General features: G+C 39.0%; 1 protein-coding gene and 6 non-coding genes across 7 annotated transcripts; all 7 read left to right on the top strand.

Moving 5' to 3' along the window:
• Positions 1-3529: 3529 nt before the first annotated feature.
• trnay-gua (transfer RNA tyrosine (anticodon GUA)) lies at positions 3530-3617 on the top strand. The gene is given in 2 exon segments: positions 3530-3566; positions 3582-3617. It is a non-coding gene; the product is annotated as a tRNA-Tyr (tRNA).
• A 3706-nt stretch (positions 3618-7323) lies between these two features.
• On the top strand, positions 7324-7411 carry trnay-gua (transfer RNA tyrosine (anticodon GUA)). Its single transcript is given in 2 exon segments — positions 7324-7360; positions 7376-7411. It is a non-coding gene; the product is annotated as a tRNA-Tyr (tRNA).
• Positions 7412-8534: 1123 nt separating this feature from the next.
• trnay-gua (transfer RNA tyrosine (anticodon GUA)) lies at positions 8535-8622 on the top strand. Its single transcript is given in 2 exon segments — positions 8535-8571; positions 8587-8622. It is a non-coding gene; the product is annotated as a tRNA-Tyr (tRNA).
• A 551-nt stretch (positions 8623-9173) lies between these two features.
• Positions 9174-9261, top strand: trnay-gua (transfer RNA tyrosine (anticodon GUA)). Its single transcript is given in 2 exon segments — positions 9174-9210; positions 9226-9261. It is a non-coding gene; the product is annotated as a tRNA-Tyr (tRNA).
• Positions 9262-10467: 1206 nt separating this feature from the next.
• trnay-gua (transfer RNA tyrosine (anticodon GUA)) lies at positions 10468-10566 on the top strand. Its single transcript has 2 exons — positions 10468-10504; positions 10531-10566. It is a non-coding gene; the product is annotated as a tRNA-Tyr (tRNA).
• A 935-nt stretch (positions 10567-11501) lies between these two features.
• LOC135515103 (ankyrin repeat domain-containing protein 16-like) lies at positions 11502-15873 on the top strand. Its single transcript, XM_064938932.1, is given in 8 exon segments — positions 11502-11548; positions 11869-12089; positions 12203-12245; positions 12427-12535; positions 12749-12910; positions 13012-13090; positions 15518-15636; positions 15639-15873. Coding segments are annotated over 8 exon segments (816 nt in total). The 3' UTR covers positions 15675-15873.
• Positions 15874-21900: 6027 nt separating this feature from the next.
• On the top strand, positions 21901-21988 carry trnay-gua (transfer RNA tyrosine (anticodon GUA)). The gene is given in 2 exon segments: positions 21901-21937; positions 21953-21988. It is a non-coding gene; the product is annotated as a tRNA-Tyr (tRNA).
• Positions 21989-24414: the final 2426 nt, after the last annotated feature.

Here is a 24414-nt window from a genome sequence, read left to right as displayed (position 1 = left end):
TTTGGAGAGGCTTTTTTTGTCAGTTGCTAAACGTTTTGCTACCTTGTGCACTAACGAATACGATCCTGCTTTTTCTGAATACGTATATTTCCCTTCGATAGCTCAGTTGTAAGACCGGAGGACTGTAGATGCTAAATACTGAAATCAAATGGAAGCAACCGGCCGAAACGGGAAGGACTACCAGAATTCGGAGAGGCTTGTTTTTTGTCAGTTGCTAAACGTTTTGCTACCTTGTGCACTAACGAATACGATCCTGCTTTTTCTGAATACGTATATTTCCCTTCGATAGCTCAGTTGTAAGACCGGAGGACTGTAGATGCTAAATACTGAAATCAAATGGAAGCAACCGGCCGAAACGGGAAGGACTACCAGAATTTGGAGAGGCTTGTTTTTTTGTCAGTTGCTAAACGTTTTGCTACCTTGTGCACTAATGAATACGATTCTGCTTTTTCTGAATACGTACATCTCCCTTCAACAGCTCAGTTGGTAGAGCGGAGGACTGTAGAGGCTAAATGCTGAAATCCTTAGGTCGCTGGTTCAAATCCGGCTCGAAGGAAAATATTTTCGTCGGCCCATGTCATATCAATTCCAAGTTCTTTCGTTAAATGCTTACTCGCAAACTCTCCTCAACAATGCATTACAATATCAATCTAAAATCAAATGCCAAGTGCAAAAATAACAATACAAAGTAATAAAACTCCTTGTGAGATGTATACATTAGAATAAATATTATGATTTATAAAATAATATATGTCCAATTATGATGACTGTTGTATAAGTAGTAAAGTGAGATGTAACTTGGTATAGCAGTTTAAATAGAGTAATAATTACTAGTAACAGCAGTGGTGACCTTGTGTGCGTGTGTGTCATGTATACCAAATAACAAATAAGTTGTTCTAAGATTCAATTAAAGTTCTGGTTTCAATTGATTATATAGGTACTGATTAATTGAATGACCAGAGTCAAATTCATAAGAGACCAAATGGAAGCAACCGGCCGAAACGGGGAAGGACTACCAGAATTCGGAGAGGCTTGTTTTTTGTCAGTTGCTAAACGTTTTGCTACCTTGTGCACTAACGAATACGATCCTGCTTTTTCTGAATACGTATATTTCCCTTCGATAGCTCAGTTGTAAGACCGGAGGACTGTAGATGCTAAATACTGAAATCAAATGGAAGCAACCGGCCGAAACGGGGAAGGACTACCAGAATTTGGAGAGGCTTGTTTTTTTGTCAGTTGCTAAACGTTTTGCTACCTTGTGCACTAATGAATACGATTCTGCTTTTTCTGAATACGTACATCTCCCTTCGACAGCTCAGTTGGTAGAGCGGAGGACTGTAGAGGCTAAATGCTGAAATCCTTAGGTCGCTGGTTCAAATCCGGCTCGAAGGAAAATATTTTCGTCGGCCCATGTCATATCAATTCCAAGTTCTTTCGTTAAATGCTTACTCGCAAACTCTCCTCAACAATGCATTACAATATCAATCTAAAATCAAATGCCAAGTGCAAAAATAACAATACAAAGTAATAAAACTCCTTGTGAGATGTATACATTAGAATAAATATTATGATTTATAAAATAATATATGTCCAATTATGATGACTGTTGTATAAGTAGTAAAGTGAGATGTAACTTGGTATAGCAGTTTAAATAGAGTAATAATTACTAGTAACAGCAGTGGTGACCTTGTGTGCGTGTGTGTCATGTATACCAAATAACAAATAAGTTGTTCTAAGATTCAATTAAAGTTCTGGTTTCAATTGATTATATAGGTACTGATTAATTGAATGACCAGAGTCAAATTCATAAGAGACCAAATGGAAGCAACCGGCCGAAACGGGAAGGACTACCAGAATTTGGAGAGGCTTTTGTCAGTTGCTAAACGTTTTGCTACCTTGTGCACTAACGAATACGATCCTGCTTTTTCTGAATACGTATATTTCCCTTCGATAGCTCAGTTGTAAGACCGGAGGACTGTAGATGCTAAATACTGAAATCAAATGGAAGCAACCGGCCGAAACGGGAAGGACTACCAGAATTCGGAGAGGCTTGTTTTTTGTCAGTTGCTAAACGTTTTGCTACCTTGTGCACTAACGAATACGATCCTGCTTTTTCTGAATACGTATATTTCCCTTCGATAGCTCAGTTGTAAGACCGGAGGACTGTAGATGCTAAATACTGAAATCAAATGGAAGCAACCGGCCGAAACGGGGAAGGACTACCAGAATTTGGAGAGGCTTGTTTTTTGTCAGTTGCTAAACGTTTTGCTACCTTGTGCACTAATGAATACGATTCTGCTTTTTCTGAATACGTACATCTCCCTTCGACAGCTCAGTTGGTAGAGCGGAGGACTGTAGAGGCTAAATGCTGAAATCCTTAGGTCGCTGGTTCAAATCCGGCTCGAAGGAAAATATTTTTGTCGGCCCATGTCATATCAATTCCAAGTTCTTTCGTTAAATGCTTACTCGCAAACTCTCCTCAACAATGCATTACAATATCAATCTAAAATCAAATGCCAAGTGCAAAAATAACAATACAAAGTAATAAAACTCCTTGTGAGATGTATACATTAGAATAAATATTATGATTTATAAAATAATATATGTCCAATTATGATGACTGTTGTATAAGTAGTAAAGTGAGATGTAACTTGGTATAGCAGTTTAAATAGAGTAATAATTACTAGTAACAGCAGTGGTGACCTTGTGTGCGTGTGTGTCATGTATACCAAATAACAAATAAGTTGTTCTAAGATTCAATTAAAGTTCTGGTTTCAATTGATTATATAGGTACTGATTAATTGAATGACCAGAGTCAAATTCATAAGAGACCAAATGGAAGCAACCGGCCGAAACGGGGAAGGACTACCAGAATTTGGAGAGGCTTTTGTCAGTTGCTAAACGTTTTGCTACCTTGTGCACTAACGAATACGATCCTGCTTTTTCTGAATACGTATATTTCCCTTCGATAGCTCAGTTGTAAGACCGGAGGACTGTAGATGCTAAATACTGAAATCAAATGGAAGCAACCGGCCGAAACGGGAAGGACTACCAGAATTTGGAGAGGCTTGTTTTTTGTCAGTTGCTAAACGTTTTGCTACCTTGTGCACTAACGAATACGATCCTGCTTTTTCTGAATACGTATATTTCCCTTCGATAGCTCAGTTGTAAGACCGGAGGACTGTAGATGCTAAATACTGAAATCAAATGGAAGCAACCGGCCGAAACGGGGAAGGACTACCAGAATTCGGAGAGGCTTGTTTTTTGTCAGTTGCTAAACGTTTTGTTACCTTGTGCACTAACGAATACGATCCTGCTTTTTCTGAATACGTATATTTCCCTTCGATAGCTCAGTTGTAAGACCGGAGGACTGTAGATGCTAAATACTGAAATCAAATGGAAGCAACCGGCCGAAACGGGGAAGGACTACCAGAATTTGGAGAGGCTTGTTTTTTTGTCAGTTGCTAAACGTTTTGCTACCTTGTGCACTAATGAATACGATTCTGCTTTTTCTGAATACGTACATCTCCCTTCGATAGCTCAGTTGGTAGAGCGGAGGACTGTAGAGGCTAAATGCTGAAATCCTTAGGTCGCTGGTTCAAATCCGGCTCGAAGGAAAATATTTTCGTCGGCCCATGTCATATCAATTCCAAGTTCTTTCGTTAAATGCTTACTCGCAAACTCTCCTCAACAATGCATTACATTGTCAATCTAAAATCAAATGCCAAGTGCAAAAATAACAATACAAAGTAATAAAACTCCTTGTGAGATGTATACAATAGAATAAATATTATGATTTATAAAATAGGGAGACCGGAGGACTGTAGATGCTAAATACTGAAATCAAATGGAAGCAACCGGCCGAAACGGGGAAGGACTACCAGAATTCGGAGAGGCTTGTTTTTTGTCAGTTGCTAAACGTTTTGCTACCTTGTGCACTAACGAATACGATCCTGCTTTTTCTGAATACGTATATTTCCCTTCGATAGCTCAGTTGTAAGACCGGAGGACTGTAGATGCTAAATACTGAAATCAAATGGAAGCAACCGGCCGAAACGGGGAAGGACTACCAGAATTTGGAGAGGCTTGTCTTTTTGTCAGTTGCTAAACGTTTTGCTACCTTGTGCACTAATGAATACGATTCTGCTTTTTCTGAATACGTACATCTCCCATCGACAGCTCAGTTGGTAGAGCGAAGGACTGTAGAGGCTAAATGCTGAAATCCTTAGGTCGCTGGTTCAAATCCGGCTCGAAGGAAAATATTTTCGTCGGCCCATGTCATATCAATTCCAAGTTCTTTCGTTAAATGCTTACTCGCAAACTCTCCTCAACAATGCATTACAATATCAATCTAAAATCAAATGCCAAGTGCAAAAATAACAATACAAAGTAATAAAACTCCTTGTGAGATGTATACAATAGAATAAATATTATGATTTATAAAATAATATATGTCCAATTATGATGACTGTTGTATAAGTAGTAAAGTGAGATGTAACTTGGTATAGCAGTTTAAATAGAGTAATAATTACTAGTAACAGCAGTGGTGACCTTGTGTGCGTGTGTGTCATGTATACCAAATAACAAATAAGTTGTTCTAAGATTCAATTAAAGTTCTGGTTTCAATTGATTATATAGGTACTGATTAATTGAATGACCAGAGTCAAATTCATAAGAGACCAAATGGAAGCAACCGGCCGAAACGGGGAAGGACTACCAGAATTCGGAGAGGCTTGTTTTTGTCAGTTGCTAAACGTTTTGCTACCTTGTGCACTAACGAATACGATCCTGCTTTTTTTCTGGATAAGTACATCTCCCTTCGATAGCTCAGTTTTGGTAGAGCGGAGGACTGTAGAGGCTAAATGCTGAAATCCTTAGGTCGCTGGTTCAAATCCGGCTCGAAGGAAAATATTTTTGTCGGCCCATGTCATATCAATTCCAAGTTCTTTCGTTAAATGCTTACTCGCAAACTCTCCTCAACAATGCATTACAATATCAATCTAAAATCAAATGCCAAGTGCAAAAATAACAATACAAAGTAATAAAACTCCTTGTGAGATGTATACATTAGAATAAATAGTATGATTTATAAAATAATATATGTCCAATTATGATGACTGTTGTATAAGTAGTAAAGTGAGATGTAACTTGGTATAGCAGTTTAAATAGAGTAATAATTACTAGTAACAGCAGTGGTGACCTTGTGTGCGTGTGTGTCATGTATACCAAATAACAAATAAGTTGTTCTAAGATTCAATTAAAGTTCTGGTTTCAATTGATTATATAGGTACTGATTAATTGAATGACCAGAGTCAAATTCATTAGAGACCAAATGGAAGCAACCGGCCGAAACGGGGAAGGACTACCAGAATTTGGAGAGGCTTGTTTTTGTCAGTTGCTTAACGTTTTGCTACCTTGTGCACTAACGAATACGATCCTGCTTTTTCTGAATACGTATATTTCCCTTCGATAGCTCAGTTGTAAGACCGGAGGACTGTAGATGCTAAATACTGAAATCAAATGGAAGCAACCGGCCGAAACGGGAAGGACTACCAGAATTCGGAGAGGCTTGTTTTTGTCAGTTGCTAAACGTTTTGCTACCTTGTGCACTAACGAATACGATCCTGCTTTTTCTGAATACGTATATTTCCCTTCGATAGCTCAGTTGTAAGACCGGAGGACTGTAGATGCTAAATACTGAAATCAAATGGAAGCAACCGGCCGAAACGGGAAGGACTACCAGAATTCGGAGAGGCTTGTTTTTTGTCAGTTGCTAAACGTTTTGCTACCTTGTGCACTAACGAATACGATCCTGCTTTTTCTGAATACGTATATTTCCCTTCGATAGCTCAGTTGTAAGACCGGAGGACTGTAGATGCTAAATACTGAAATCAAATGGAAGCAACCGGCCGAAACGGGAAGGACTACCAGAATTTGGAGAGGCTTGTCTTTTTGTCAGTTGCTAAACGTTTTGCTACCTTGTGCACTAATGAATACGATTCTGCTTTTTCTGAATACGTACATCTCCCATCGACAGCTCAGTTGGTAGAGCGAAGGACTGTAGAGGCTAAATGCTGAAATCCTTAGGTCGCTGGTTCAAATCCGGCTCGAAGGAAAATATTTTCGTCGGCCCATGTCATATCAATTCCAAGTTCTTTCGTTAAATGCTTACTCGCAAACTCTCCTCAACAATGCATTACAATATCAATCTAAAATCAAATGCCAAGTGCAAAAATAACAATACAAAGTAATAAAACTCCTTGTGAGATGTATACAATAGAATAAATATTATGATTTATAAAATAATATATGTCCAATTATGATGATTGTTGTATAAGTAGTAAAGTGAGATGTAACTTGGTATAGCAGTTTAAATAGAGTAATAATTACTAGTAACAGCAGTGGTGACCTTGTGTGCGTGTGTGTCATGTATACCAAATAACAAATAAGTTGTTCTAAGATTCAATTAAAGTTCTGGTTTCAATTGATTATATAGGTACTGATTAATTGAATGACCAGAGTCAAATTCATAAGAGACCAAATGGAAGCAACCGGCCGAAACGGGGAAGGACTACCAGAATTCGGAGAGGCTTGTTTTTTTGTCAGTTGCTAAACGTTTTGCTACCTTGTGCACTAACGAATACGATCCTGCTTTTTCTGGATAAGTACATCTCCCTTCGATAGCTCAGTTTTGGTAGAGCGGAGGACTGTAGAGGCTAAATGCTGAAATCCTTAGGTCGCTGGTTCAAATCCGGCTCGAAGGAAAATATTTTTGTCGGCCCATGTCATATCAATTCCAAGTTCTTTCGTTAAATGCTTACTCGCAAACTCTCCTCAACAATGCATTACAATATCAATCTAAAATCAAATGCCAAGTGCAAAAATAACAATACAAAGTAATAAAACTCCTTGTGAGATGTATACAATAGAATAAATATTATGATTTATAAAATAATATATGTCCAATTATGATGATTGTTGTATAAGTAGTAAAGTGAGATGTAACTTGGTATAGCAGTTTAAATAGAGTAATAATTACTAGTAACAGCAGTGGTGACCTTGTGTGCGTGTGTGTCATGTATACCAAATAACAAATAAGTTGTTCTAAGATTCAATTAAAGTTCTGGTTTCAATTGATTATATAGGTACTGATTAATTGAATGACCAGAGTCAAATTCATAAGAGACCAAATGGAAGCAACCGGCCGAAACGGGGAAGGACTACCAGAATTCGGAGAGGCTTGTTTTTTTGTCAGTTGCTAAACGTTTTGCTACCTTGTGCACTAACGAATACGATCCTGCTTTTTCTGGATAAGTACATCTCCCTTCGATAGCTCAGTTGGTAGAGCGGAGGACTGTAGAGGCTAAATGCTGAAATCCTTAGGTCGCTGGTTCAAATCCGGCTCGAAGGAAAATATTTTTGTCGGCCCATGTCATATCAATTCCAAGTTCTTTCGTTAAATGCTTACTCGCAAACTCTCCTCAACAATGCATTACAATATCAATCTAAAATCAAATGCCAAGTGCAAAAATAACAATACAAAGTAATAAAACTCCTTGTGAGATGTATACATTAGAATAAATAGTATGATTTATAAAATAATATATGTCCAATTATGATGACTGTTGTATAAGTAGTAAAGTGAGATGTAACTTGGTATAGCAGTTTAAATAGAGTAATAATTACTAGTAACAGCAGTGGTGACCTTGTGTGCGTGTGTGTCATGTATACCAAATAACAAATAAGTTGTTCTAAGATTCAATTAAAGTTCTGGTTTCAATTGATTATATAGGTACTGATTAATTGAATGACCAGAGTCAAATTCATTAGAGACCAAATGGAAGCAACCGGCCGAAACGGGAAGGACTACCAGAATTTGGAGAGGCTTGTTTTTTGTCAGTTGCTTAACGTTTTGCTACCTTGTGCACTAACGAATACGATCCTGCTTTTTCTGAATACGTATATTTCCCTTCGATAGCTCAGTTGTAAGACCGGAGGACTGTAGATGCTAAATACTGAAATCAAATGGAAGCAACCGGCCGAAACGGGAAGGACTACCAGAATTCGGAGAGGCTTGTTTTTGTCAGTTGCTAAACGTTTTGCTACCTTGTGCACTAACGAATACGATCCTGCTTTTTCTGAATACGTATATTTCCCTTCGATAGCTCAGTTGTAAGACCGGAGGACTGTAGATGCTAAATACTGAAATCAAATGGAAGCAACCGGCCGAAACGGGGAAGGACTACCAGAATTCGGAGAGGCTTGTTTTTTGTCAGTTGCTAAACGTTTTGCTACCTTGTGCACTAACGAATACGATCCTGCTTTTTCTGAATACGTATATTTCCCTTCGATAGCTCAGTTGTAAGACCGGAGGACTGTAGATGCTAAATACTGAAATCAAATGGAAGCAACCGGCCGAAACGGGGAAGGACTACCAGAATTTGGAGAGGCTTGTTTTTTTGTCAGTTGCTAAACGTTTTGCTACCTTGTGCACTAATGAATACGATTCTGCTTTTTCTGAATACATTCATCTCCCTTCGATAGCTCAGTTGGTAGAGCGGAGGACTGTAGAGGCTAAATGCTGAAATCCTTAGGTCGCTGGTTCAAATCCGGCTCGAAGGAAAATATTTTCGTCGGCCCATGTCATATCAATTCCAAGTTCTTTCGTTAAATGCTTACTCGCAAACTCTCCTCAACAATGCATTACAATGTCAATCTAAAATCAAATGCCAAGTGCAAAAATAACAATACAAAGTAATAAAACTCCTTGTGAGATGTATACAATAGAATAAATATTATGATTTATAAAATAGGGAGACCGGAGGACTGTAGATGCTAAATACTGAAATCAAATGGAAGCAACCGGCCGAAACGGGGAAGGACTACCAGAATTCGGAGAGGCTTGTTTTTTGTCAGTTGCTTAACGTTTTGCTACCTTGTGCACTAACGAATACGATCCTGCTTTTTCTGAATACGTATATTTCCCTTCGATAGCTCAGTTGTAAGACCGGAGGACTGTAGATGCTAAATACTGAAATCAAATGGAAGCAACCGGCCGAAACGGGGAAGGACTACCAGAATTCGGAGAGGCTTGTTTTTTGTCAGTTGCTAAACGTTTTGCTACCTTGTGCACTAATGAATACGATTCTGCTTTTTCTGAATACGTACATTTCCCTTCGATAGCTCAGTTGGTAGAGCGGAGGACTGTAGAGGCTAAATGCTGAAATCCTTAGGTCGCTGGTTCAAATCCGGCTCGAAGGAAAATATTTTTGTCGGCCCATGTCATATCAATTCCAAGTTCTTTCGTTAAATGCTTACTCGCAAACTCTCCTCAACAATGCATTACAATATCAATCTAAAATCAAATGCCAAGTGCAAAAATAACAATACAAAGTAATAAAACTCCTTGTGAGATGTATACAATAGAATAAATATTATGATTTATAAAATAATATATGTCCAATTATGATGACTGTTGTATAAGTAGTAAAGTGAGATGTAACTTGGTATAGCAGTTTAAATAGAGTAATAATTACTAGTAACAGCAGTGGTGACCTTGTGTGCGTGTGTGTCATGTATACCAAATAACAAATAAGTTGTTCTAAGATTCAATTAAAGTTCTGGTTTCAATTGATTATATAGGTACTGATTAATTGAATGACCAGAGTCAAATTCATAAGAGACCAAATGGAAGCAACCGGCCGAAACGGGAAGGACTACCAGAATTCGGAGAGGCTTGTTTTTTTGTCAGTTGCTAAACGTTTTGCTACCTTGTGCACTAACGAATACGATCCTGCTTTTTCTGGATAAGTACATCTCCCTTCGATAGCTCAGTTTTGGTAGAGCGGAGGACTGTAGAGGCTAAATGCTGAAATCCTTAGGTCGCTGGTTCAAATCCGGCTCGAAGGAAAATATTTTTGTCGGCCCATGTCATATCAATTCCAAGTTCTTTCGTTAAATGCTTACTCGCAAACTCTCCTCAACAATGCATTACAATATCAATCTAAAATCAAATGCCAAGTGCAAAAATAACAATACAAAGTAATAAAACTCCTTGTGAGATGTATACATTAGAATAAATAGTATGATTTATAAAATAATATATGTCCAATTATGATGACTGTTGTATAAGTAGTAAAGTGAGATGTAACTTGGTATAGCAGTTTAAATAGAGTAATAATTACTAGTAACAGCAGTGGTGACCTTGTGTGCGTGTGTGTCATGTATACCAAATAACAAATAAGTTGTTCTAAGATTCAATTAAAGTTCTGGTTTCAATTGATTATATAGGTACTGATTAATTGAATGACCAGAGTCAAATTCATAAGAGACCAAATGGAAGCAACCGGCCGAAACGGGGAAGGACTACCAGAATTTGGAGAGGCTTGTTTTTTTTCAGTTGCAAAACGTTTTGCTACCTTGTGCACTAACGAATACGATCCTGCTTTTTCTGAATATGTACATCTCCCTTCGATAGCTCAGTTGGTAGAGCGGAGGACTGTAGAGGCTAAATGCTGACTAAATGCTGAAATCCTTAGGTCGCTGGTTCAAATCCGGCTCGAAGGAAAATATTTTCGTCGGCCTATGTCATATCAATTCCAAGTTTTTTGTTATCTGCATAAATGCTCACTCGCTAACTCTCCTCAACAATGCATTACAATATCAATCAAAAATCAAATGTCAAATGCCTTTTGTGCGTGTGTGTCATGTATACCAAATAACAAATAAGTTGTTCTAAGATTCAATTAAAGTTCTGGTTTCAATTGATTATATAGGTACTGATTAATTGAATGACCAGAATCAAATTCATTAGAGACCAAATGGAAGCAACCGTCCGAAACGGGGAAGTACTACCAGAATTTTGAGAGGCTTGTTTTTTTTCAGTTGCAAAACGTTTTGCTACCTTGTGCACTAACGAATACGATCCTGCTTTTTCTGAATACGTACATCTCCCTTCGATAGCTCAGTTGGTAGAGTGGAGGACTGTATAGGCAAAACACTGAAATCCTTAGGTCGCTGTTTCAAATCCTGCTTGAAGGAAAATATTTTCGTCGGCCCATGTCATATCAATTCCAAGTTTTTTCGTTATCTGCATAAATGCTTACTCGCGAACTCTCCTCAATAATGCATTACAATATCAATCTAAAATCAAATGCCAATTCCAAAAAATAATAATACAAAGTAATAAAACTCCTTGTGAGATGTATACAATAGAATAAATAGTATGATTTATAAAATAATATATGTCCAATTATGATGACTGTTGTATAAGTAGTAAAGTGAGATGTAACTTGGTATAGCAGTTTAAATAAGAGTAATAATAACTAGTAACAGCAGTGGTGACCTTGTGTGCGTGTGTGTCATGTATACCAAATAACAAATAAGTTGTTCTAAGATTCAATTAAAGTTCTGGTTTCAATTGATTATATAGGTACAGATTAATTGAATCACCAGAGTCAAATTCATTAGAGACCAAATGGAAGCAACCGGCCGAAACGTGGATGGACTACCAGAATTTGGAGAGGATTGTTTTTTTTCAGTTCAGTTGGTAGAGTGGAGGACTGTAGAGGCTTACTGCTGAGATCCTTAGGTCGCTGGTTCAAATCCAGCTCGAAGGACCTATTTTAATAGGTCCATGTAATATCACCGTGCCTGCGTTGTATACCATTATCAACACACTACTATGAATATAACAAATCATTAAATACTACACAAAATTGGGGTGGGAGGGTGAGTAAAAATAAAATAAATATTCATTGTAATTGCCTTTGTGACCCAATAAAAACATTAGTTCACCGAAAAATGACCTCACAAAATGCAAGATATGTGCAACTCTGGTCCACCATCGTGACCCACCTTTACTTTCAGGACCCCTCTGATGATGGCCTGCACCCGGAGGAACCTGGGTGTGATCCAGGAACTGCTGTCCCACAAGGCCGATCCCACGCTGAAGAACAAGGACGGCTGGAACTCCTTCCACATCGACTGCAGGGAGGGAGACCCAGCAGTCATACAGCACCTCCTACTGGCCAACCCGGAAGTCTGGAGTACAGAGAGCAAGACGCTGAGGACTCCTCTGCACACTGCAGGTAATCACTGTGCTAACAAATCAGACATGTCACAGGTCTGGACATATTCACAGGTGTTTTGAACAATATGCATAAAACAATTCTGGTTCATTACCTATTCTCTGTTCCTACAGCGATGCATGGCTGTGAAGAAGTGGTCAGCATCTTGGTACAGAGGTGTGTGTGTCAATGTTTGTCTGTGTGTGAGAGGATGTATGAATTAGGATAGTCTCTCAGAGGATTTGTATACTTATGAGAAGGCATGCTAGAGTGTCAGTGTTGTTACTCTGTGTTAATGTGATCATGTGTAAGTGTGTGTGGGTGTAGTGCTAACTGACCCTCACTTCTCTGTTTGCAGGTGTGGTTATGTTCCGGATGGCAGGGACAGCTGTGGGGTCACTCCCTTTATGGACGCAGTGAGGAACGGACACATATCTGTGGCCAAGCTACTGCTAGAGAAGCACCAGGTACACTGGAGACTGGAGGAAAATAACATTTCCATCTATCAAAACATATCTGAGATAAATGAAATTTGCACCAAAATATCAACTTGTCTGTATCTCACTTAAATTCCACCATAGTCCCATTGGGAAAATTAATCCACCTCAACCACTCCAGTACCTCTGGACATTGAATAAGATACTGACCTGTATATACTTGTATTCTCGTGTGTCACACAGGCCTCTCCGACTGCAGCAGACATCCTCGGGGCCCAGCCGGTGCACCAGGTTGCAGTCACAGCCCAGGAGGAGGCGCTAGAGTTCCTAGTGAGGGATCTCGGAGTGGACGTGAACCAGACAGCCACTGACATGCAGCTCACTTCCCTGCACTACGCTGCCAAGGTGAGCTCTATTCTGTAAACATCTATTATCAGGCCTATCCTGTACATAAAGACAAATTGTGTGCATAATAATATATCATGCCTGATATTTTATATTTTCAGGAGGGCCACACAAGCACAATCAAAACACTCCTCACATTAGGAGCAGACCTTCACGTCAGGGACAAAAAGGGAAGAACAGGTACTGTAGAGAAATAGTTCCCAAACTGTGGGGCGAGGGTTCGGCACGGGTACCCCTCCCCCCAAAAGGATATTATTACATTTTTTTTTTAAAGGAACTCAATCTGGCTTTAAACTGAAACGTTTAATAGTAGAATGCACAAGATGTAATTTCAAAATTGGGAAGTGCATCATGTCCCTCTTGTCATGTTAGTCTTCGCATACCATAGGGAGCTATTTGTAACTTGTCAAAATGACCAAATCAACTAGCCCATGTCAGCTAACGTTTTTTAAATGTATTTGTCACATGAATACACATTAAACATGGGAAAATGTATAGAATTGCAAGACAATTTGCTTTAAGACTGCAAAGTTTCTTTGCACCCCATGACAAAATGTGTAGAATTGCACGAAATAAGCTTTAAACCTGCAAAATTCTCTCCACCAACAAGAGGGGTGTGAACAGTTTGTATCATGAACAGTGCTTGTGCAGGGGTGGCGCGGGATGTTTCCCAATGCTGGAAGAGTGAAAAAGTTTGGGAACCCCTGTGTAGAGGCTAAATGCTGTATAATTCTACATTATGATAATTGCACTTTGCTTGTAGCAATACACTTTAATTAAAACAACTGCTTGCAGGCCAAATCTGAATTTGTGCAACAAGAAAAACTGGAAATGTAAGTTTACATAATACAGGGAACAGGATGCGTTCTAATTACATAACTTCTGTCTAGCGTATGCAAGTAGTTCTGGCACTAGACCCAATTCTCAAACCACTCTATTTAAAAACATTTTTTACCTTTATTTAAATAAGCAAGTCAGTCAAGAACAAATTCTTATTTCAATGACGGCCTAGGAACAGTGGATTAACTGCCTTGTACAGGGGAAGAACGACAGATTTTAACCTTATCAGCTTGGGGATTTGCTCTTGCAACCTTTCGGTTATTGGTCAAACGCTCCAACCACTAGGCTACCTGCTGCACCATACAGTCACAAGTACAGTTGATCTTGAATGCAGGTCATTGAATCCTGTCCTCGGGCACCCTGTGTTAGGGGTCATCACAGGTCCAATAAGTTGGACCCGTTCCAAAATGGATCTGGGGCTTTCCCACCCGACCTGATATGCATAAAGTAATTTTCAAAAAACCTGTTCAGATCAGAGAGTAGAAAGAGCGGGAGAAAGAAACCTTAGACTGGGCGCTGCCAGCTCCATCAATAAACAAGTGATATTGGCGAAATGATCCACATTTAGGCCCTACGTGTCCTTAAAAACTGCCTATAACAAATTACAAAACAAATCTGTGTTATGTTTCGAAGGGTAGCATATTCAAAACTTCATAGCCTATTGTTTCATTGGTTTTTACTGTCCTCAAACATTAACTGTCCAACTCCCCATTTAACTGTTGGAGATTTGAGCGCTAAATGCATCAGGGCATTGCATGCATACAGGCCTAGACGTCCACTGTATGATATTATAAAACATCTATATAAAGGAAGAAAAGCTTGGGCCTAGCCCAAGAGAGTAAGATAGAGGTATGCTGTTGCCATGTTCCCAACACCGACATGCATGTCTTTATACTCGTCAGGTGGAACTTAATTTGGCAAAAAAACAACACTTGTGTCATATTTAAAGAACTGGTTTAAACCTTAACAAACGTTTTGAACAGACTAGGCCTATATTGTAGCAACTACCCATCAAATGACAGCAATAGGCTAAAGCTATTTATTTTACAACAGGCCTACTTTTAACCTCTGTTAAACTAAATACGGAGTACAAAGTCAAAAAAGACAGTTAACTTAATTTAGCCAACAAAAATGTCTCAACATAATGAAACAAAACACTTTTTGCATATTTAAAGAACTGGTTTAGATTCCTAAACAGGCCTACAAAAATAATGATATACAATAATAATAATAAATATGAAAATAAATTTAAAAAACCTGAATAGCGAGTTGCACTCAGTCCATTTGGCCAAGCCAACTCACTTCTTATCTTTGTCCACTACAATATTAAAACTTGTCCCTGAGGACATTCCCCTTGTCACCTTCTTTTCACTATGCTATTTCTCCTCTAACTTTCATTTTACTTTAATGAAAAAGGCCTCCATTTTATCAATCAACAGTAGCCTAGTTCAAGGCTCCTTTCACGTGTGAGGTGAGCAGGGGTAACCAGTTTCCGCTGGACATAAGCTACAAGCTCATTCAGTTCTCATCACCTCACACACATTAAATTAGCAGAGGATGGATCCACCCGAGACCCGTGGCAATTATATCAGACTCGACCCAGATCTGAGAACAAAATTTGGGTTCTGGGTTGGGTCTCTGAATTTTGGGTCTGTTGGACCCATTAAGACCTCTACCCTGTGTGTGCAATGTGCAGATCTCTGCGCCAGCAAGTATCTGACATTGATTAATTAATCTACTGCCTGTGTCTCTCTGTGCTTCCCCCAGCTCTTCATATGGCGTGTATAGGGCAGCATGCAGAAGCGGTCAGGACACTCCTACAGCTGGGGCTAGTAGACGTGGTGGATGCCTCGGGCTCCACTGCTCAACAGCTTGCCAAAAAAAACCTGATGTGCTCAGAGTGTTTGAATGTGATTTGACATAAACTTCTGTCTGAATGGAGAATCAATAAATGATGGACATTAATGGTATTCTGGATGGCAGAATAATAACTTCATATAACTTCTTTCTGTGTGGATTTTGTGGATGGGGATTAAACAACACAGTGCCTTCAGAAAGTATTCACACTATTTTACTTTTTCCACATTTTGTCGTGTTAAAACGTGGGATTAATAAAATGAAAAAAAAAAACAATGGATATATCTTGAGTAGATAAGTAATCAACTCCCTGTGTCAATACATGTTAGAATCACATTTGTCACCAATTACAGCTGTGAGTCATTCTGGGTACGTTTCTAAGAGCTTTGCACACCTGGATTGTACAATATTTGGACATTATTATTTTTTAAATTCTCTGTCAAGTTGATTGTTGATCATTGCTGGACAGCCATTTTCAAGTCTTGCCATATATTTCCTAGACGATTTAAGTCAAAACTGTAACCAGGCCACTCAGGAACATTAAATGTTGTCTTGGTGAGCAACTCCAGTGTATATTTGGCCTTGTATTTTAGGTTATTATCCTGCTGAAAGTTGAATTTGTCTCCCAGTGTCTGTTGGAAAGCAGACTGAACCAGGTTTTCCTCTAGGATTTTTCCTGTGCTTAGCTCTATTCTGTTTCTTTTTATCCTAAAAAAACTAGCATACCCATAACATGATGCAACCACCACCATGCTTGAAAATATGAAGAGTGGTAGTAAGTGAAGGTTGTGTTGGATTTGCCCCAAACATTACACTTTTTATTCAGGACAAAAATAACAATACAAAGTAATAAAACTCCTTGTGAGATGTATACAATCGAATAAATAGTATGATTTATAAAATAATATATGTCCAATTATGATGACTGTTGTATAAATAGTAAAGTGAGATGTAACTTGGTATAGCAGTATAAATAAGAGTAATAATAACTAGTAACAGCAGTGGTGACCTTGTGTGCGTGTGTGTCATGTATACCAAATAACAAATACGTTGTTCTAAGATTCAATTAAAGTTCTGGTTTCAATTGATTATATAGGTACTGATTAATTGAATGACCAGAGTCAAATTCATTAGAGACCTTGTGTGCGTGTGTGTCATGTATACCAAATAACAAATAAGTTGTTCTAAGATTCAAATAAAGTTCAGGTTTCAATTGATTATATAGGTACTGATTAATTGAATGACCAGAGTCAAATTCATTAGAGACCTTGTGTGCGTGTGTGTCATGTATACCAAATAACAAATAAGTTGTTCTAAGATTCAATTAAAGTTCTGGTTGCAATTGATTATATAGGTACTGATTAATTGAATGACCAGAGTCAAATTCATTAGAGACCAAATGGAAGCAACAGGCCAAAACGGGGAATGACTACCAGAATTTGGAGAGGCTTGTTTTTTGTCAGTTGCTAAACGTTTTGCTACCTTGTGCACTAAAGAATACGATCCTGCTTTTTCTGAATACGTACATCTCCCGTCGATAGCTCAGTTGGTAGAGCGGAGAACTGTAGAGGCTTAATGCTGAAATCAAATGGAAGCAACCGGCCGAAACGGGGAAGGACTACAAGAATTTGGAGAGGCTTGTTTTTTGTCAGTTGCTAAACGTTTTGCTACCTTGTGTACTTACGAATACGATCCTGCTTTTTCTGAATAAGTACATCTCCCTTCGATAGCTCACTTGGTAGAGCGGAGGACTGTGGAGGCTAAATACTGAAATCCTTAGGTCGCTGGTTAAAATTCTGCTCGAAGGAAAATATTTTCGTCGGCCCATGTCATATCAATTCCAAGTACTTTCGTTATCTGCATAAATGCTTACTCGCAAACTAGTGAGATGTAACTTGGTATAGCAGTTTAAATAAGAGTAATAATAACTATTAACAGCAGTGGTGACCTTGTGTGCGTGTGTGTCATGTATACCAAATAACAAATAAGTTGTTCTAAGATTCAAATAAAGTTCTGGTTTCAATTCATTATATAGGTACTGATTAATTGAATGACCAGAGTCAAATTCATTAGAGACCAAATGGAAGCAACCGGCTGAAACGGGGAAGGACTACCAGAATTTGGAGAGGCTTGTTTTTTTGTCAGTTGCTAAACGTTTTGCTACCTTGTGCACTAACGAATACGATCCTGCTTTTTCTGAACACGTATATCTCCCTTCGATAGCTCAGTTGTAAGACCGGAGGACTGTAGATGCTAAATACTGAAATCAAATGGAAGCAACCGGCCGAAACGGGGAAGGACTACCAGAATTTGGAGAGGCTTGTTTTTTGTCAGTTGCTAAACGTTTTGCTAACTTGTGCACTAACGAATACGATTCTGCTTTTTCTGAATACATACATCTCCCTTCAATATCTCAGTTGGTGGAGCAGAGGACTGTAGAGGCTAAATGCTGAAATACTTACGTCGCCTGTTCAAATCCGGCTCGAAGGAAAATATTTTCGTCGACCCATGTCATATCAATTCCAAGTTCTTTCGTTAAATGCTTACTCGCAAACTCTCCTCAACAATGCATTACAATATCAATCAAAAATCAAATGCCAAGTCCAAAAATAACAATACAAAGTAATAAATCTCCTTGTGAGATGTATACAATAGAATAAATAGTATGATTTCTAAAATAATTATATGTCCAATTATGATGACTGTTGTATAAGTAGTAAAGTGAGATGTAACTTGGTATAGCAGTTTAAATAAGAGTAATAATAACTAGTAACAGCAGTGGTGACCTTGTGTACGTGTGTGTCATGTATACCAAATAACAAATAAGTTGTTCTAAGATTCAATTAAAGTTCTGGTTTCAATTGATTATATAGGTATTGATTAATTGAATGACCAGAGTCAAATTCATTAGAGACCAAATGGAAGAAACCGGCCGAAACGGGGAAGGACTACCAGAATTTGGAGAGGCTTGTTTTTTTGTCAGTTGCTAAACGTTTTGTTTCCTTGTGCACTAACGAATACGATCCTGCTTTTTCTGAATACGTACATCTCCCTTCGATAGTTCAGTTGGTAGAGCGGAGGACTGTAGATGCTAAATGCTAAAATCAAATGGAAGCAACCGGCCGAAACGGGGAAGGACTACCAGAATTTGGAGAGGCTTGTTTTTTTTCAGTTGCTAAACGTTTCGCTAACTTGTGCACTAACGAATACGATTCTGCTTTTTCTGAATACATACATCTCCCTTCGATATCTCAGTTGATGGAGCAGAGGACTGTAGAGGCTAAATGCTGAAATACTTAGGTCGCCTGTTCAAATCCGGCTCGAAGGAAAATATTTTCGAATGTCATATCATTTCCAAGTTCTTTCGTTAAATGCTTAAATGCTTACTCGCAAACTAGTGAGATGTAACTTGGTATAGCAGTTTAAATAAGAGTAATAATAACTAGTAACAGCAGTGGTGACCTTGTGTGCGTGTGTGTCATGTACACCAAATAACAAATAAGTTGTTCTAAGATTCAAATAAAGTTCTAGATTCAATTGATTATATAGGTACTGATTAATTGAATGACCAGAGTCAAATTCATTAGAGACCAAATGGAAGCAACCGGCCGAAACGGGAAGGACTACCAGAATTTGGAGAGGCTTGTTTTTTTGTCAGTTGCTAAACGTTTTGCTACCTTGTGTACTAACGAATACGATCCTGCTTTTTCTGAATAAGTACATCTCCCGTCGATAGCTCAGTTGGTAGAGCGGAGGACTGTAGAGGCTTAATGCTGAAATCAAATGGAAGCAACCGGCCGAAACGGGAAGGACTACAAGAATTTGGAGTGGCTTGTTTTTTGTCAGTTGCTAAACGTTTTGCTACCTTGTGTACTTACGAATACGATCCTGCTTTTTCTGAATAAGATCATCTCCCGTCTATAGCTCAGTTGGTAGAGCGGAGGACTGTAGAGTCTAAATGCTGAAATCAAATGGAAACAACCGGCAAACGGTGAAGGACTACCAGAATTTGGAGAGGCTTGTTTTTTGTCAGTTGCTAAACGTTTTGCTACCTTGTGTACTTACGAATACGATCCTGCTTTTTCTGAATAAGTACATCTCCATTCGATAGCTCAGTTGGTAGAGCGGAGGACTGTAGAGGCTAAATGCTGAAATCCTTAGGTCGCTGGTTCAAATCCGGCTCGAAGGAAAATATTTTCGTCGGCCCATGTCATATCAATTCCAAGTACTTTCGTTATCTGCATAAATGCTTACTCGCAAACTAGTGAGATGTAACTTGGTATAGCAGTTTAAATAAGAGTAATAATAACTAGTAACAGCAGTGGTGACCTTGTGTGCGTGTGTGTCATGTATACCAAATAACAAATAAGTTGTTCTAAGATTCAATTAAAGTTCTGGTTGCAATTGAATACGATCCTGCTTTTTCTGAATACGTATATCTCCCTTCGATAGCTCAGTTGCTACCTTGTGCACTAACGAATACGATCCTGCTTTTTATGAATACGTACATCTCCCGTCGATAGCTCAGTTGGTAGAGCGGAGGACTGTAGAGGCTAAATGCTGAAATCAAATGGAAGCAACCGGCCGAAACGGGAAGGACTACCAGAATTTGGAGAGGCTTGTTTTTTGTCAGTTGCTAAACGTTTTGCTACGTTGTGCACTAACGAATACGATCCTGCTTTTTCTGAATACGTACATCTCCCTTCGATAGCTCAGTTGTAAGACCGGAGGACTGTAGATGCTAAATACTGAAATCAAATGGAAGCAACCGGCCGAAACGGGAAGGACTACCAGAATTTGGAGAGGCTTGTTTTTTGTCAGTTGCTAAACGTTTTGCTACCTTGTGCACTAACGAATACGATCCTGCTTTTTCTGAATACGTATATTTCCCTTCGATAGCTCAGTTGTAAGACCGGAGGACTGTAGATGCTAAATACTGAAATCAAATGGAAGCAACCGGCCGAAACGAAGAAGGACTACCAGAATTTGGAGAGGCTTGTTTTTTGTCAGTTGCTAAAAGTTTTGCTACCTTGTGCACTAACGAATACGATTCTGCTATTTACGAAGACATACAGCTCCCTTCGATAGCTCAGTTGGTGGAGCGGAGGACTGTAGAGGCTAAATGCTGAAATCCTTTTGTCGCTGGTTCAAATCCGGCTCGAAGGAAAAAAAATTCTTCGACCCATGTCATATCAATTCCAAGTTCTTTCATTATCTGCATAAATCCTTACTAGCTAACTCTCCTCAACAATGCATTACAATATCAATCTAAAATCAAATGCCAAGTCCAAAAATACCAAATAACAAATAAGTTGTTCTAAGATTCAATTAAAGTTCTGGTTTCAATTGATTATATAGGTACTGATTAATTGAATGACCAGAGTCAAATTCATTAGAGACCAAATGGAAGCAACCGGCCGAAACGGGGAAGGACTACCAGAATTTGGAGAGGCTTGTTTTTTGTCAGTTGCTTAAGGTTTTGCTACCTTGTGCACTAACGAATACGATCCTGCTTTTTCTGAATACGTATATTTCCCTTCGATAGCTCAGTTGTAAGACCGGAGGACTGTAGATGCTAAATACTGAAATCAAATGGAAGCAACCGGCCGAAACGGGGAAGGACTACCAGAATTCGGAGAGGCTTGTTTTTTGTCAGTTGCTAAACGTTTTGCTACCTTGTGCACTAACGAATACGATTCTGCTTTTTCTGAATACGTATATTTCCCTTCGATAGCTCAGTTGTAAGACCGGAGGACTGTAGATGCTAAATACTGAAATCAAATGGAAGCAACCGGCCGAAACGGGGAAGGACTACCAGAATTCGGAGAGGCTTGTTTTTTTGTCAGTTGCTAAACGTTTTGCTACCTTGTGCACTAACGAATACGATCCTACTTTTTCTGAATACGTACATCTCCCTTCGATAGCTCAGTTGGTAGAGCGGAGGACTGTAGATGCTAAATACTGAAATCAAATGGAAGCAACCGGCCGAAACGGGGAAGGACTACCAGAATTCGGAGAGGCTTGTTTTTTTGTCAGTTGCTAAACGTTTTGCTACCTTGTGTACTTACGAATACGATCCTGCTTTTTCTGAATAAGATCATCTCCCGTCTATAGCTCAGTTGGTAGAGCGGAGGACTGTAGAGTCTAAATGCTGAAATCAAATGGAAACAACCGGCCGAAACGGTGAAGGACTACCAGAATTTGGAGAGGCTTGTTTTTTGTCAGTTGCTAAACGTTTTGCTACCTTGTGTACTTACGAATACGATCCTGCTTTTTCTGAATAATTACATCTCCCTTCGATAGCTCAGTTGGTAGAGCGGAGGACTGTAGAGGCTAAATGCTGAAATCCTTAGGTCGCTGGTTCAAATCCGGCTCGAAGGAAAATATTTTCGTCGGCCCATGTCATATCAATTCCAAGTACTTTCGTTATCTGCATAAATGCTTACTCGCAAACTAGTGAGATGTAACTTGGTATAGCAGTTTAAATAAGAGTAATAATAACTAGTAACAGCAGTGGTGACCTTGTGTGCGTGTGTGTCATGTACACCAAATAACAAATAAGTTGTTCTAAGATTCAAATAAAGTTCTAGATTCAATTGATTATATAGGTACTGATTAATTGAATGACCAGAGTCAAATTCATTAGAGACCAAATGGAAGCAACCGGCCGAAACGGGGAAGGACTACCAGAATTTGGAGAGGCTTGTTTTTTTGTCAGTTGCTAAACGTTTTGCTACCTTGTGCACTAACGAATACGATCCTGCTTTTTCTGAATAAGTACATCTCCCGTCGATAGCTCAGTTGGTAGAGCGGAGGACTGTAGAGGCTTAATGCTGAAATCAAATGGAAGCAACCGGCCGAAACGGGGAAGGACTACAAGAATTTGGAGTGGCTTGTTTTTTGTCAGTTGCTAAACGTTTTGCTACCTTGTGTACTTACGAATACGATCCTGCTTTTTCTGAATAAGATCATCTCCCGTCTATAGCTCAGTTGGTAGAGCGGAGGACTGTAGAGTCTAAATGCTGAAATCAAATGGAAACAACCGGCCGAAACGGTGAAGGACTACCAGAATTTGGAGAGGCTTGTTTTTTGTCAGTTGCTAAACGTTTTGCTACCTTGTGTACTTACGAATACGATCCTGCTTTTTCTGAATAAGTACATCTCCATTCGATAGCTCAGTTGGTAGAGCGGAGGACTGTAGAGGCTAAATGCTGAAATCCTTAGGTCGCTGGTTCAAATCCGGCTCGAAGGAAAATATTTTCGTCGGCCCATGTCATATCAATTCCAAGTACTTTCGTTATCTGCATAAATGCTTACTCGCAAACTAGTGAGATGTAACTTGGTATAGCAGTTTAAATAAGAGTAATAATAACTAGTAACAGCAGTGGTGACCTTGTGTGCGTGTGTGTCATGTATACCAAATAACAAATAAGTTGTTCTAAGATTCAATTAAAGTTCTGGTTGCAATTGAATACGATCCTGCTTTTTCTGAATACGTATATCTCCCTTCGATAGCTCAGTTGCTACCTTGTGCACTAACGAATACGATCCTGCTTTTTATGAATACGTACATCTCCCGTCGATAGCTCAGTTGGTAGAGCGGAGGACTGTAGAGGCTAAATGCTGAAATCAAATGGAAGCAACCGGCCGAAACGGGGAAGGACTACCAGAATTTGGAGAGGCTTGTTTTTTGTCAGTTGCTAAACGTTTTGCTACGTTGTGCACTAACGAATACGATCCTGCTTTTTCTGAATACGTACATCTCCCTTCGATAGCTCAGTTGTAAGACCGGAGGACTGTAGATGCTAAATACTGAAATCAAATGGAAGCAACCGGCCGAAACGGGGAAGGACTACCAGAATTTGGAGAGGCTTGTTTTTTGTCAGTTGCTAAACGTTTTGCTACCTTGTGCACTAACGAATACGATCCTGCTTTTTCTGAATACGTATATTTCCCTTCGATAGCTCAGTTGTAAGACCGGAGGACTGTAGATGCTAAATACTGAAATCAAATGGAAGCAACCGGCCGAAACGAAGAAGGACTACCAGAATTTGGAGAGGCTTGTTTTTTGTCAGTTGCTAAAAGTTTTGCTACCTTGTGCACTAACGAATACGATTCTGCTATTTACGAAGACATACAGCTCCCTTCGATAGCTCAGTTGGTGGAGCGGAGGACTGTAGAGGCTAAATGCTGAAATCCTTTTGTCGCTGGTTCAAATCCGGCTCGAAGGAAAAAAAATTCTTCGACCCATGTCATATCAATTCCAAGTTCTTTCATTATCTGCATAAATCCTTACTCGCTAACTCTCCTCAACAATGCATTACAATATCAATCTAAAATCAAATGCCAAGTCCAAAAATACCAAATAACAAATAAGTTGTTCTAAGATTCAATTAAAGTTCTGGTTTCAATTGATTATATAGGTACTGATTAATTGAATGACCAGAGTCAAATTCATTAGAGACCAAATGGAAGCAACCGGCCGAAACGGGGAAGGACTACCAGAATTTGGAGAGGCTTGTTTTTTGTCAGTTGCTTAAGGTTTTGCTACCTTGTGCACTAACGAATACGATCCTGCTTTTTCTGAATACGTATATTTCCCTTCGATAGCTCAGTTGTAAGACCGGAGGACTGTAGATGCTAAATACTGAAATCAAATGGAAGCAACCGGCCGAAACGGGAAGGACTACCAGAATTCGGAGAGGCTTGTTTTTTGTCAGTTGCTAAACGTTTTGCTACCTTGTGCACTAACGAATACGATTCTGCTTTTTCTGAATACGTATATTTCCTTCGATAGCTCAGTTGTA

Source organism: Oncorhynchus masou, chromosome 26, assembly GCF_036934945.1.
Source record: "Oncorhynchus masou masou isolate Uvic2021 chromosome 26, UVic_Omas_1.1, whole genome shotgun sequence".
NCBI lineage: Eukaryota > Metazoa > Chordata > Actinopteri > Salmoniformes > Salmonidae > Oncorhynchus > Oncorhynchus masou.
The sequence above is the reverse complement of the archived record's forward strand: the minus strand, read 5'-3'. Positions and strand labels throughout refer to the sequence as shown.